This window comes from Theropithecus gelada, chromosome 9, assembly GCF_003255815.1.
Source record: "Theropithecus gelada isolate Dixy chromosome 9, Tgel_1.0, whole genome shotgun sequence".
Lineage (NCBI taxonomy): Eukaryota > Metazoa > Chordata > Mammalia > Primates > Cercopithecidae > Theropithecus > Theropithecus gelada.
Genome location: NC_037677.1, coordinates 126,001,319 through 126,016,387, shown reverse-complemented (window position 1 = coordinate 126,016,387; position 15,069 = coordinate 126,001,319). Strand labels below are relative to the sequence as shown.

The window sequence follows — 15,069 nt, the reverse complement described above, 5'->3', positions numbered from 1 at the left end:
TAGTGTGAATGACTCACCAACAACAGTTATTCAGACTTGCATATCTGGCGGACATTTTCTCAAAATTGGACAGTCTGTACCTGTAATGAACACAACTGACAGTATCTGCTGCTGATGATAAAAGGGGAACTTTCGTTTTTAAAAAATGTTTTTGTAGAGATGGGGATCTTGCTATATTGCCCAGGCTGGTCTCCAACTCCTGGCCTCAAGTGATCCTCCCACCTCAGCCTCCCAAAGTGCTGGAATTACAGTCATGAGCCAGTGTGCCCAGCCAGAAACTTCAAGTGATGATTAAAATGTTACAATACTGGTACCCACCACCATGGCTTCCCAATACTAAATGCCTTTCCTAAGGAGAAAGGTGGTGATACTAACAAATACTATTTTTAGGACTGTATTAGGAAACGTCAGTATTTGGAAGATCTGTATAACTCAATGAAGCAACATTTTCCACAGGGCCGATGAAAGACACTATGAAATCACTCAAAGTGCAAGGCATACCAGTGGATTCTAACATCATAGAGAACAAAAAGTTCACAGCGGGGGTCTCAGATTGCACACGGCTACGAACCCTCAGGAAACTACCACTTGCCAAGTCCTGATGTAGCGTCAAAGGAAAATATCCTCCATTATCTGAGAAAGTTGTTAAAACACTATTCCCTTTTAATTACTTATCTGAGTGAGGCCAGAGTCTCTTGATGTGCTTCAACCCAAACAACATATCACAACAGACTGAAGGAAGCAGAAGCTGGCTGTCTTCTATTCATCCAGGCATTATGAAGTTTTAAAAAATGGAAACTGATAACATTCCTCCCTAATAGGTTTTTATGGAAAATATAGCTACTTTTTATTTTAAAATGTTATTCATGCAAAAAGCTAATAGGCTTATTATCTAAATGAATTAATGTTTTAAAATTTCTCACTGCTAATTTCTAATGGGGTAAGTATTAATATAAAACTCACATAATCTCTTTGGGATCCCTCATAGGTTTTAAGTGTGCAAAAAGGCTCTGAGAGCAAACAAAATGAGGACCCCCAGCAAAGAGGGCAAGCACAGATCCCACCCCAGCACTCTAGCCCACCCCAACCCCAGCCCTACCCCTCCACAACACGGATAGGGCCATTTAGGGACCTAATCTCACCATCTACAAACCTGAGAATGGAGAAACACACTCATGTCCTCCACCAAAGGAGGAACGCGAGGGTTCTTGTCTGCCCTTGGAGGAAAATGCTCATTCTCCCTTTTCTCATAAAAGCTTTCCACAACCTCCACTCTACCACCATCACTCACACAAACCTTTCCACCAAACGTGACTGATTCTCTCTGGGAGACATTCTCATAATGAGCCACTCGAGAACTTTTCACTATTTTAGCTTAAAGTTGGAAAAAAACGAGCAGAACAGTTTGGCATAGCAAGTCAGTATATGACTACAGTTCCATATGAAAACATTTAAAATACATTAGATTTTTGGTCAAGATGAAAGACCAAAAAAAAAAAAAATCAACCAATCTATTCTAATTGGGTTCCCATGGTAACTGTACAATTGGGTTTTTCAATATAACATCCCCAAGGCCCAATGCACACTTGTAAAATATACTTCCAACAGCCTGAATTGTTTTTACATTACAGCACTCCCAGGAAGATCAATTATTATACGTCCCCACCCTAACTATTAGTGGCAGGAGATGTTAACACTATTTGCCATATTAACATAACTCATGTAAGGAATACTACATATCACAATAATTACATAAAACTAATCATACACTTCAGATTCATCAAACATGTTCTGAGTAATAAACTGATACAACTGCTGTCACAGAACCGTGTTTACGAAATGTAAGAAATCACGCCCAACTACAGACCAAACCATTAATGCCTCTCCTATTGATTTCAAGGATAAACAGAATCAATCATTAATAATTACATTATAAGATGACCCTCAAGGTTAATCATATTCTTAGAGACTCTCACTATGGAATTGAACGACAAACATAGCTGTGCTAATAAATAAATAAATAAATAAATAAATAAAAGATAACGAAGAATTCAAATCCGCACTTTAAATAGTAAGAGCACTACAGGAAGCAGAGCACATGCCCTAAGCCAGGACTCTGGCTTCACCCTGCATCCACTCCCTGCACAGCTGGGCCCCCCAAAGCCCAACGACAGGGGCGCAATGCCAGCCTGTGCTGCAAGGGTCACAGCCAGCCAGAATGGGGGCATAGCCAGAGCTTAGGAATGGCAAGATCCTTCAGTAAAAGGCTGACAATTTGAGTTTCCTTTGCAACAATCATAAAATCCCTATGAACTTTATATATTTTGCAGATCTACCATCCACGGCATGAATTGGTGAGTTAGACAGAAGTAAATTTAACCTTTTCTATCTACCTTTTCTATGTCGCCCCATCAGCAGCCACATAAGCCAGTATGGTGAGGTGTGGGCCAGGGGGCTTTCAGCAAGAAAGCTGGTCCCTAAATCAACAGAGACCTCCAAACAGTCTCCGAGAGCTATCTTAGCCTGAAAAGCAGCAAAGAGTATGGTTCTGAGAGATGTAGCTGGTGTCCAACCAGATGACCACATGCTGTCCTTTGAACCAGGCCAGATCAGAGTGTGTATACTGACCAACCTGGAGGGAAAAAAAAAAAAAAATCAATCAACCAACAAAAAGAATCCCAATAAACCTGTAGAGACTGGTTTAAAAAACTCAGTCTTGCAGCATTTGAGCTGGTCTCTCCTTCCCATCAGGGTGAAGGTTCCTCTACCACTTACCAGAGCATGCCCACCCAGGGCCAGGACAGCACCAGGCCTTTCCATGGCCTGCTGGCCTCTGGGGTCTCCTGTTTTGCCTGCTGTATCCTGTTCCCACCACCACTGATGTTTCTGGTCATGAAATCTGGGTTTCTGTTTGTTATTTGCCTTTTACCGCGATACATTCACATCTTTTGGGATGCCAAGAGTTAAACCTGAGAACAGTGACTTTTTGGAGCACTGTCTGATGACAAAGTTATCCTCAGCTCCCAATTCCAACTTCGTACACAATCCCTTGATGAGTTTTGTGCCACTGAAACAACTTTAGTCTGTAATTCACCTATATATTGGTTTGCCTGCACTGCCATAACAAAACGCCAGACTGGGGGCTTAACCAACAGACATGTATTTTCTCACGGTTCTGGAGGCTGGCAAGTGAGAGCTGCTGGTCCTGGCTGATTCCGTTTCCGGTGAGGGCTCCTTTCCTGGCTTGCAGACAGCCTCCTCCTTGCTGTGTCCTCACACGGTGTGGGAGGGAGCAATCTTCTCCTTCTCCGCTAAGGCCACCAATCCTAGTGGAGTAGGATCCCATTCCTGTGACTCGGTCAGCCTTAATTTCCTCCTAAAGGCCCTGTCTCCAAATACAGTCAAACTGGAGGTCAGGACTTCAGCCTATGCATCTTGGGGACATACTTCAGTCCACAGCACCCTGTGCCCAGCACGCTGTGCTGGACCTTCCATTAAGTAGAAGCCACACACCAGGCTTTGGAGAGCATCCAATCTAGCATTCCACCATCAAGAGATGGAAACAATATAAGCCAAGTAGAAAACAGTAATGTGTGAAGGGTCCCAGAGAGGCAGAGATTACGGGGGCTGAAGTAGCTTCTGGAAGAAATGAGAGTGGGGAGGATTCAGAGAGGGCAGCAGAGGACATCTGGGTGGGGGTCAGGTCAGAAGAGGTTCCCTGAGGATAGAGCAGAGGCAGCTCCGGGAAGAGAGGGACACGGGTCCCCCACTCACCCAACCTCAGGGCAGAGCACAGATGGAGAGGCCCAAACACAGGAGGCCAGCACTGCCAGGGTCCCACGAGGCCACAGACTTGCCTGGCCTGCAAGTGGGGTCCACAGGCAGGGAGGCTGTGAGGACCATGCGGCTAGCTCTCACCCTGTCTGTGCCAGTGCCCAGCTCAAAACTCTTTCTGGTCCTCACTAAGCCACTCCTGTGGCAGACCCCGCCACTCAGTCTGGTGTGGGTTCAACATGTCCAGAAGCTTCCCAGGTGCCTCAAAGATAGAAGAGGGAGGCGGTGTGGGCGTGCAGGACACCCTGAGTTGGGAGGGTCCCCGACCCCTTGTGGCAGGACACACAGGGCAGCACCCCCTCCAGCCAGGCCCTGCAGCCTCAGCGTGGCCTTGGTCCCAGAGCTGACCTCTCTACCCTGCCACTCCCAGCAGCCTGGCGATGGTCCCAGCATCCTGAGTCAGGCCCGCTACACCGGGTCAGTGTGAGCACCCAGGAACCCCAACAGACCATGGAACCAGCACTGCCCCGGACAGCAATTCCCCCCGAAGCCGCACGATTCCCGAGAACCCAGGACACCCCTGGAGACCATGGAGCTGCTTCTCCCTGGCCAACACCAGAGCCTTCCACCTTTCCAAGAAGCTATCTGCTGCAACTGTCATGATCTTCACAGCTGGGGGAGAAGCGTCTCAGGCCCAAGGAAGGGAAGTCTTATGAGCAAAAGATCCCCACACCCAGGAGAGAAAAATGTCTGAGGAAGTGAGAACAATGACCCCGAAGGCTTTCCGGAGTGACAAACAATCCAAAAAATGCGACAAGGACAGCGGGGGCCACGTCCAGCTAATGGGAGATGACCCAGGCTCTGGGAGACGTTCTAATTACATTCACGGTAGAATACAACAGGAAGGCTTACAAGCCCATGCTTCCGGAGGACAAAAAAAATAAAATAAAATGACTGCTTCTGCCTCAAGGCCCAGGTGGACGCAAGCTAGTGGCCAAGTGACAGCAGTGACACCCAGGAGGACCCTGGAATGAGAGCTGAGGGAGGCAGGGACCACCCACCCGTTTGCCTGGGACATCCCCGTTTTAGCACGGAAAGTCCTGCCTCCTGGCAAATGGTTGGTCACCTATGAATATGGTCACAGATTGTGGCTCTCCAAGAGCCTGTCCTCTTGCTGAGCCAAGGACAACCACAGGGTGGTCAACTGTGGCCAAGAGGGTGGATAACGTTAAACTTTAAGAACATTAACTTCAGAACCTGTGCATTCCTTCTAAGGAACAGTTCTTCCTTATTTCAGAAGTGGCACCATGGGAGCGGCCTCCTCAGCAACCTCCTGTGTCCTGGTAGGAAGCCCCTCCCTTCCCACGTCGCCTGCCTCTCAGGCTGGCCTGGGCTGGAGACTGATGGCCTGCAGGGGCACTGGGAGTGTGCTGAGCGGCCTGCACCCCGCACAACCACAGCATCCATCTGACTCGACGGTTTAATCTGTTGATAACACAATGGTGACAGAAACGAATTTTTCTGCACAATAAAGAATAGCACACATGGGCTTTTCTTGGGATAGCTAGCTAAATTCAGTAACTTTTAGAAATACATCATTCCTTTTCTTTGCCCATTATTCTAGGAACTTCCACTTGAGCGTTAAAGCCCTTACTAATAAGACCCACTGCATCCGCCGTGCCCCACGCCTCTCACACACCTTGCTGAGGGTGGCACACACTTTCTCATCTGATCCCCCGTCACCCAGACACACACAGCCCTGCCCTGCTGGCACAACTTTAACTAGATGACAACTGCAGGAGGCTGAGACTCTGGCTTTAACACTCCCAGAGTGAATCCAGGCCTGCAACAGTGGCCTCAACGCCCCCACCCCACCCCGTGACCCTCCTTCCAGGACGTCCCATCTGTGCTTCCAACACACCGATCTGCAGCCATCCAGGCACCTGTAGCTCTCACTCCTCCCCTGGGAGCCTCCTCCCCAGACCTTGCCACCTCTCACTGTTCAATCTCCACTCAAAAGCCACCTCCTCGGAGGGGCCTTCTTCAACCACTTACCAAGCCCCCCAACAAAGGCCAAGCTCTTCTCCTCATTCGGTCTAGCCAGCCCTCACCAGTACCTACAAAATGTGTGGGTGTGACAAGCAGGTCTCCCCACCACACGGGGAGCCCCTCAAAGACAAGGCTGCCGAGGCGAGCCCAGGGCCCGGAGGAAGCCCAGCCATCCTCGTCAATCTCTGCTGCCCAGAGGCATGCTCAGCCACGCCAGCCCACAAAACATGTCATGTCATGTCATGGTGTTTAAGGAAACTCAGCCCCAGTACACACTATTTCTAATTTGCATTCTGATGTGACTGTACCTCTAACACCTGATGGTTTGGTTTTTAAAATTCCGCGACTCCTGCAGGACGTACAGGTTGCCCCTAACAGGGACAGGCTGGGGTGGGAGCAATGGCAATGAGCCTGGGTCCACTGCTGCCATCCTCGCCTGAACGTGGTTGCAGTCGGGCAATCTCCCGCCTCAGAACCCAGAAGCCAGGCAGGGCAGAGGGGGGCCTGTTTACCCTTTCAAAGCCAGATCCTTTATCTGGTTTCCCTCACACAAAAAGCACACACACCAAGGCTTTCCTCTCTCTCAATAAGAAAAGCGATTCTAAACTCAGTCCCTCATAACCACACTCTCCGACTCCCACCTGCTCAGCTCTCACCAGAAGCCACCAAGTCTGACCCCAGCTATACCTCCTGAAACTGTCCTCGCCCTGCCAGGCCTGCTGCCACCATCCTGCCTCCTCTGCCCCAATCAGCCCCCTGCCAGCCCTGTGATCTTCTCTGGGAAGCGCTGACAGGCTGGTGTTCCCCACTCACAAGGTTCCCAAGGCCCCTCACCCAGTGCAGCATTTGGGCTCCCTAGGCCCTGGCCCCACCGACTGGCTCTGCCTTCCTGTCCAGCCCCACATGCCTGCCACACCCTGCTCAAACTGAACTACGGCCAGGTCCCCAGATGCATCCGCGTCCACAGTCCCACCGCTCTGCTCAAAATGCCCAGCCCTTGGGCCACCTGGAGAAACCTGACCAGTAGCCGCAGTCCCACAAATGTTTCAGAGGGAATCAGGCATGGGTCCCTGGCCTGCAGGGACACAGTGAGGTGTGTGCACAGTCCCGGGACATGGCTGGCCCTCTGCATCCTCCCATCTTTCCTCTGGCCCCACTGCCCTGGTCGCTCCACTCTCTAGTGGGGTGTGGGGTAGGCACAAGGCACACGCAGGGACAGCTTTGCCATCCCTACACCCAGCCTCGCCTACGGTTGTCTGCCTTGGCAGGGTCCCCAACACCGTCAAGCAGGAATACACTTGGGCACGTTGTTTCTCCCACAGTGCTAAAGACAACACTTGGGGTCACAGTGATGTTCAGAAAACTTTAGCTACATAAACAGGTATGTGTCTGTTATGCCCTGTCTTGCCCCTTAAAGGACTTCTAATAGTTTCTCAGGTTCCTCATTGCAAAGACAGCCCGGCACAAGTGGTTGTGAGCCTGTGCCTGGTTATCAGATAAATCTGGGTTGAGAACAAAACTCCACCTCTCCCCCAGGAGGCCTGTGCAAGTCACTCAAACTCTCCGAGTCCTGGGTTCCTCATATGCAACACAAAGACACTCACAGCGCCTTCTCCTTCCTGGGGTGACGGTGAGCATTTCCTAAGTTGGTCTGTACAAGGCAACAAGCACAGCACGCCCAGAACCACCACCAGGGTGAGCTGAACTATGACAGGAGATTAAAGAGACACCCGAAATAAAAAGAAGGCCCATTTCCACAAACACACGAAATGCTGCAGACTTCCCATTTTTGACCAAGCTTACCCAGCGGACCGGCGTTACCCCTCACTGCTGTGGTCTAAACGGCCGTCACACATGGGAAAACACTGTCACATGCTGGTGTCACTGCTGGTTCCTGGCCACTGCCATCGTGTCGGATCCTGTGTTGGTCCTTTGGGAAGTTCTTTCAATTTAACAGACGAATAATGTCAAGGTTCCCACACAGTGTCTCGGGCTGTCAGCAACTGCCAAGTGCCCCTAGGAGCACACACGAAGCCCACCTGCCCACTCTAGGCTGACGTGGCACACCTGAACCTTCAGAACGCTGCCACCTTGATAATGTCTACTGTGAAAAGACAGAAACAGGTGGCAGAGCCAGTAGCCTCTTTACAGATAAAAGGATTTCAGAGACCTAGCAAATGAATAGGGAACTAACTTATGCTGCACACAGACAATGCTCTGCGACCTTCTGGAACCTCAGATACACCGAGGTGGCAAATGTGGCCAAGTGACCCTGACCTCCAGTCCTGCCTCCACCAAAACCAGAGCCACTCTGTATCCACAAACACCAGCCGCCTTCATTCAGGCCTCCCCAGGGCCAGGCCTCCTTCTGATGAGAACTGTCCCTGGCCCTACTTTTGGAGAAACCTGGCCTTGGAAGGTTAAGTAACTCTGCTCAAGGGCACAGGATTGTAACTCGTGAAGCCAGGTCCAAATGGAAGCCAGTCTGTTCCCAGCAGGTGCACTCCTGACTACCATGCACACGCCCCTGGTGAGGGCTTGGGTGTGTGCAGATCTGCAAAATAAAGATTCGGACTGGACTCGGGGAAAACAAGCGCTCGAAACGGTTCTTCACCGTCTTCTCGTTTCATCCTTCCATGAGACTCAGCTCCAAATTAAAATTTCTACCTATGTAGTGGGTAGAAATTTTACTTTAAAAAAAATAAGGATTTATTGTCTCGTGTGCTTATACTTACCCAGGTAGACAGAATAAGCATGGTCGTCCCCACCCAACAGATGAGGAGGTGCCTGGAGGGCTAAGAGTTTCCCAGGGTGACCCAGCTAGGAAACACCATCACTCCCACACACGGTTCTGGCACTTTCTGTAGAAAAGCTCCATTCTGTTCCACAAAATGTATTCAGCTGTGCCTCTGAAAGTTAACCCTCACCTGAGACCAGGAAAATGCTTTGACCCAGCAGGGGATAAAAACAAGACAACCCTCTCAAAAGGAAAGGGGGGGTGAAATACGATATGGCTGTCCATTCTTCACATTTGTTTGTAAAACTAACGCTAAAACTAACGCTAAAGTTTTGGTAACATCTGCACCTGGTCATAACCACAAAACTGAAAATTCGAATGCTATGATAACATGTTGGGTTTGCAATTTGAAGATTCACATCTCTCAGGAGTTACAAAACCGCACTCAGACCCATATGCACAGACAACCTGCAGCAACGCCAACTGCCAATGGATCCTTCCGGAACGGGGACTCGGAGCTTGCCTGGGCTGGACAGTGCTACTTCCCAGAGGATCCTAAGGACTTCCCCAGAGGTGCTCAAGCATTAGGGTCTGCCAGAATCCCCTGGCATCCCTAGGTTCTGATCCTGTAGGTCTGCCATGGGGCCCTGTAATCGAGAGACCTCTCTAGCCAGCAGCCACAATAATTCTGATGCAGAGAGCCCAGGCCACCCTCAGAGAAACGCTCTGCCGCTGTTGCTTGTGAAGACCCCACTTTACGGAGAGCAACAGGTTCGAGGGGCTGTGACTCGTCAGGCCTTGCTGGAACTGCATTCCGGTGGTGGCTCTTACCCCACACAAGCAGGAGAGACGCCTGAACATGACATCCCTGGCTGCCCAACCGAGTCCTCTTGGTTGGGGAGTAAAATGTAGCTAAAAGTTTAAAAACAAATGATAAATAACTAGCAATTATTACATTTCAACATACAATGCCCCATCTCCTTCTCTGCCCTGAGATTCATTCACTCTCTTCACCCACCTAAATATCTCTGAACATCCTGTGCCAGAATTGCCTGATCTGTCAATAAGGTAAAAGTTTTCTAAACCTCTATGCATATGACTCAATTTGTCGGTAAAAACTGCCACCCGCGCTGTGCTTGCAGAAAATTGTCCATAAACACATCACTGTGACTGGCAGAACGATGCCTATAATAAAAACAAACAGATTTAACGAGTGCCTGCTTTTACATGCCACGCCGCTGGTGGACCATCCATTCGGTGTCCCCCAGCTCAGGCTTCTGGGAACGGGCGACAGGGCTGGGTGGGAGACTTCGCTCACTTCACAAGCATCACGGGTGGAGAATTACTCTACCAAGAAACTTTTAGGAGCAGGAGAGTGAACACACCAGCCATTTATCGCGCTCTCACCATTCCTTTTGTGGTTACACACACTATGACCAATTTAACAACCATAAGAAAATGTTTTTGTAGAATTTTTTACTGGTTTTAGAACAGCTACCTCCGGTGGGGGGTGAAGGGGACATGAGGCCTCCTTGGAGAACCCGGCTCTGCTGTTAAGCCACTGATTCAACCGAAAACAACTTGTGGGGTCAAAACCAAGTTTCACCCTTCAGAGCATCTGCATGGGCAGCCCCCAGGGCAGCCTATTCAGTTATTTAGCTGGAAGAGCTTCGGGCATGCAGGCTGCCGCCGACTGGCTTCGCTGCCGGGATCCAGCACCTTGGCAGGTCTCAGTGTTTGATCCCTTTACAGGTGAACCACACCAGCCAAAGCCACTCTAATACTTCAAAGATCAACAAAATCAAAAAAATGATTTCTTCCTTTTCGTAAATCACTTTAATAGCTCTATGAAGGAGAAAGTCATTCATTACATTCCATACTATATTCATTAATTAGTTTTCCCCAAACCATGCAGCCCTCCTATATAAGCTGTACTGTCAATTTTCTTTTTTTTTTTGAGACGGAGTCTCGCTCTGTCGCCCAGGCTGGAGTGCAGTGGCCGGATCTCAGCTCACTGCAAGCTCCACCTCCCGGTTTTACACCATTCTCCTGCCTCAGCCTCCCGAGTAGCTGGGACTACAGGCGCCCACCGCCTCACCCGGCTAGTTTTTTGTATTTTTTAGTAGAGACGGGGTTTCACCGTATTAGCCAGGATGGTCTCGATCTCCTGACCTCGTGATCTGCCCGTCTCGGCCTCCCAAAGTGCTGGGATTACAGGCTTGAGCCACCGTGCCCGGCCAATTTTTTTAAGTCAAAAAAAAAAAAAAAAAAACAGACTATTTCCACCAACTAGCAGACATGCAGCAGTTAATGAAAAGCCACAGAACATACATCTTGCAACATTTGGTCCACAACACAAGGTCTCCAACTTCTACTTAGCTCTGCCCAAGACAGGCCTGCAGAGCTAACAGCATAGGTTCACAAACTCCTCATGCCAACCAATGGCCCTCCTGGACAGCTCAAACCTCCTCCCTCCCAGATAAACCCTTTCACTTCAAACCAAGAGTGGGGCGTAGGGCTGGCTTGTACATCATGAGCGTCTATATAAAGACCATACCACCCCACGGTCAGGTTATGGTTTATGTGTCTCTGATTTTAAATCCTTCAGGTCTGGTTTAAATAATATCCTGCAGGGCCAGACACGGTGGCTCATGCCTGTAATCCCAGCACTTTGGGAGGTCTAGGAGGGAAGATCACTTGAGTCCAGGAGTTCGAGACCACCCTAGGCAACACAGGGAGACCCTGCCTCTAAAAACAAAAATATTAGCCAGGCATGGTGGCACACACCTGTAGTCTCCGCTACTCGGGAGGTCAAAGCAGGAGGTTCGTTTGAGCCCAGGAGTTTGAGGCTGCAGTGAGCTATGCACTCCAGCCTGGGCGACAGAGCAAGCCCTTGTCTCTAAAAGTAATAAAATAATATTCTGTGGTAAGACCCGAGCCCAGAAAGTAGCTGGATCAAAAGCTACCTGTCCCAGGAAACAGAGAGTCAGGAAGGACTGTAGCAACAGCCCAAGAGCCAAATGAGCACAGGGCCCTTCAGGGTCTGGGAGGCTCTATGTGTCCCCTGTAGGAACTAGAGTCCCAAAGGGAAGTCAAAAACCTCAGGGCAAGTGGATCTGAACAAGGAACTTTATGCTGGGGAAGGGGGTCAGAATGAAGCGCAAAAACAATCAAAGAATAATGCTAAAGGAAAAGATAATGCAGAAAATTCAGTTTTGCCTCTATTTTCTATCAAAGAGAATATACTATAAACTGAAAAGGGTATTAACACCAAAAAAAAAAAAAAAAAAAAAAAAACTGGAAGGTTTGAATCACTGGCTCCTAAACGTATGTCCTCTGCAAAACAGGACAATTTAGTAAGTTTATTTTATTATAAAATACTGGAAGAGTCAGGGCTTTAGTGTCCTAAGAAAGGGTGGGAAGAAGACTGAAGAGGAACAAACTCTGAGGGGGCAATGGGGAAGGCAAGTTCTTTTTCAGGCCTTCCTGCCCCCTTCTTCCCTGCAAAAGAGAGGAGGCCCTGATTGAGACACCTGGGAAGGAAACCCAAACAATGAAAGGTAAGCCCCAGGTGATATCAATGTAAGACCTCAACAAGTTTCAAGAATCTGAGCAGCTGAACAAAGTGCTACCCAATGTGTACCTAGGGCTCTATTTCTTTCAACCTTACTAACAGCAAAGCCTTTTTAAAGTAGTGCCTAATAATATTAGTTAAATCATTATTGTGATACAGATTTTTTTTCCCTTTGGGACAGAGTTTCACTCTCGTTGCCCAGGCTGGAGTGCAATGGCGCAATCTGGGCTCACTGCAACCTCCACCTCCCAGGTGCAAGCAATTCTCCTGCCTCAGCCTCCCAAGTAGCTGGGATTACAGGCATGCACCACCACGCCTGGATAATTTTTGTATTTTTAGGAGAAACAGGGTTTCACCATGTTGGTCAGGCTGGTCTCAAACTCCCGACCTCGGGTGATCCACCCACCACGGCCTCCCAAAGTGCTGGGATTACAGGCGTGAGCCACCGTGCCTGGCCCAGACATTTTTTATTATTATTAAAATATATATATTGAAAAGTACCTGAGTATAGCTCTTCATCCAGGCCCCTGACTGTGGCAGACACCACTCCACTATTCAAATTCTAACAGGAGAGGGAGGGCCCAGGAAGACAGACACGACAGGCAGCAGAGTAAGGCCAGCTCTCCTCTGCTACTTGCAGGCAGGCTCTGGGTCCCAGCAAGTATCCTGGCCTTCTGAGTTAATGTGTTGTTAACAATCAGCCAGGCTCTTGACTCGGTTTCCTTCAACGTTTTCACAGCCCCACCCACCAAGTGTGCTAAGCTTTCGTTTTTTTTAAATCTGTTCATCTCTCAGAGTGTTTTAGCCACTGAGTGGGCCCTGAAAATAACAAAACCATCTCCTAGTCACCTGCTCAGGGACGGGGCAGATAACGGGAGAGTCTGCCTTCACAGATACTCTATAGGTTTATATTTGGATGTCTATGTAAATAACCAGTCTAATTCTCAGCTCTCTGTGCTTAACCCTGCTTAACATTCTACTGAGAACAGCTGTGGTGACCCCTCTCCGGACCAAGCCGCTTCCCTCAGTCTGATGATGGTCCCAGCAGGCAAAGGTTGCACACACATGTACAAAGTCTGCTTTCCAGGACAGAAAGCCAGCTACCCGGCTGAGGCAACTGGGAGCAAACACCACCCTGAGATTTCAGGAGATGATGAACCCAGGAGTGCGAAATACATAGTTCAGAACTCCTCTGCGGTGTTGTCACCAACTTGGGAATTACGGCGCCCAGTGTGTGTGGCTCTCCAGCGAGCCTTGCTTACTCTAGGTATTGATGAATACAATTAGGGTGTGAGGTACACAAACACCAGCCATGGTTAGGAGGAGGCCCCTAGAACTTGGCCTCCAGCAGGAAGGAAATATGGGACTCTGCCCAAGTATGCTAAAGGCTTGCTGCAAGCCAAGGCCCGCGCAGGGGCTTCTGGAAGCTTCCCGGAGCAGCTGGCGGAGGGAAAGCTGGCAGCATGGAGGGGCAGGAAGAACCCGGGGCCCGGGCCTGGAGCCGGCACCTGGAGGTAAGGCAGGAGCTGCCACGACCCCCGCCACACGCCAGGCCACAGTCACTGCAGCGCAGCCCGGTCCAGGAACCCCAGGCCCGGGGGAAGGCTGGGCAACACTTTGGAGTCACTTGGGGCGCACCTGGAGTTCGCCCGGGGTGGGTGGCGGTCAGGGCGGCCCCAGACCCGAGTGAGGGCGCCTGCAGGACCACTCGAGACTGCCGCCGTCCCGAGGGAGAGCCCCGCAACTCTGCCGGGAGCAAGGCGACCCAGACACTCACCAAGTCGCAAACGGTGCGGACCGCGAGGACCTGCGGGCGCCGGCACGCAAAGCGTTCTAGTGGCGCGGGCCCTCCCAGCATATCCGGGGCGCGGGGGCGGGGCCGAGGGGCGCAGGGGCGGGGCCGAGGGGGCGCGGGGCTGGCGGCATGGGGCGGGATCTAGAGCGGGGCGGAGCCGAGGACCTGAGAAAAGCAAGAGAGCGCGCGGGGGCGGGGCCGGGGCGGGGCGGGGTGTTCCCGCCCGACCGGGTCGGTGCATGCCCAGTGCGGCGGCGCCGGACCTGAGCCACTCTGCGCAGCCTCGCTGGATGCCGACGCGCGGGCCCGGGTCCTGCAGCAGCGCTAGCTACTCTGTGCGCCTGACCCCCCGGCCCTTCGGCCGGTACAAACCAGGCAGCGCCTTCCCAACTTCCGCCTCAGGTTCTGTGCCTTAGTTTGCCAAATAGCCCATACCTTTTCCTGTCACAGGGATAGTCCGCGGGCGTGCAAGCGACCTGCCACGTGCCCGAGTGGTCCTGAAGGCGCGCGGGGGTCGTAGGACGGCGCCCGCTTAGTGAGAATCCCAGTCTTGCTCGGGGCGGCTACACTGAGCCCGGAGCGCGAGTCTCTCCCCTCCTGAGGCCGCTTCCCAGGTCAGGGACCCTCAGACCAGCAGAGACCCTGTCAGGGGGCCGTGGGGCAGCCTCCAGGGCCTGTGGTGGGCGGTCCCGTCCAGGCGCTGCAGTCACCGATGGCCTAGACACGGCCAGGGCCTGACTCAGCCGCTCTGCAGAAAGCGCACAGGGTGCCAGGCCCTGCTTGGGGTTGTGTGGACATTATTAGGAGCTGAATTGTGTCCACCAGAAAAGCTATGTTGGAGTCCTAACTCCCAGTACCTCACAGTGTGACCATACTTGGATATGGGGACTTTACAGAGGTAACAAGTTAAAATGAAGCCATCAATTAGTGGGCCCCTCATCCAGTAGGACTCGTGTCCTTATAGGCAGAAGGCCACTTGGGGAGGAGGATTGGAGGGCTGCACCTGCAAGCCGCCAGAAGCCGAAGAGGACAGACTCTTCCCTGGAGCCTTCGGAGGGAGCAGGGTCCTAACACACCTTGGTTTCAAACTTCTGGCCCCCGGAAGTGTGAGACAATAGGTTTCTGTTGTTTAAAGCCACT

The 15,069-nt window shown here is 50.9% G+C and overlaps 1 protein-coding gene across 1 annotated transcript in view; it reads right to left on the bottom strand.

The window, feature by feature from the left end:
* MGMT (O-6-methylguanine-DNA methyltransferase) overlaps window positions 1-14,016 on the bottom strand; it is a 289,573-nt gene extending 275,557 nt beyond the window's left edge. Inside the window, exon 1 of the mRNA XM_025397760.1 lies at window positions 13,912-14,016. Coding sequence (XP_025253545.1) covers window positions 13,912-13,992 — 81 coding nt within the window. The 5' untranslated portion in view covers window positions 13,993-14,016. The remainder of the gene's footprint in view (window positions 1-13,911) is intronic.
* Window positions 14,017-15,069: the final 1,053 nt, after the last annotated feature.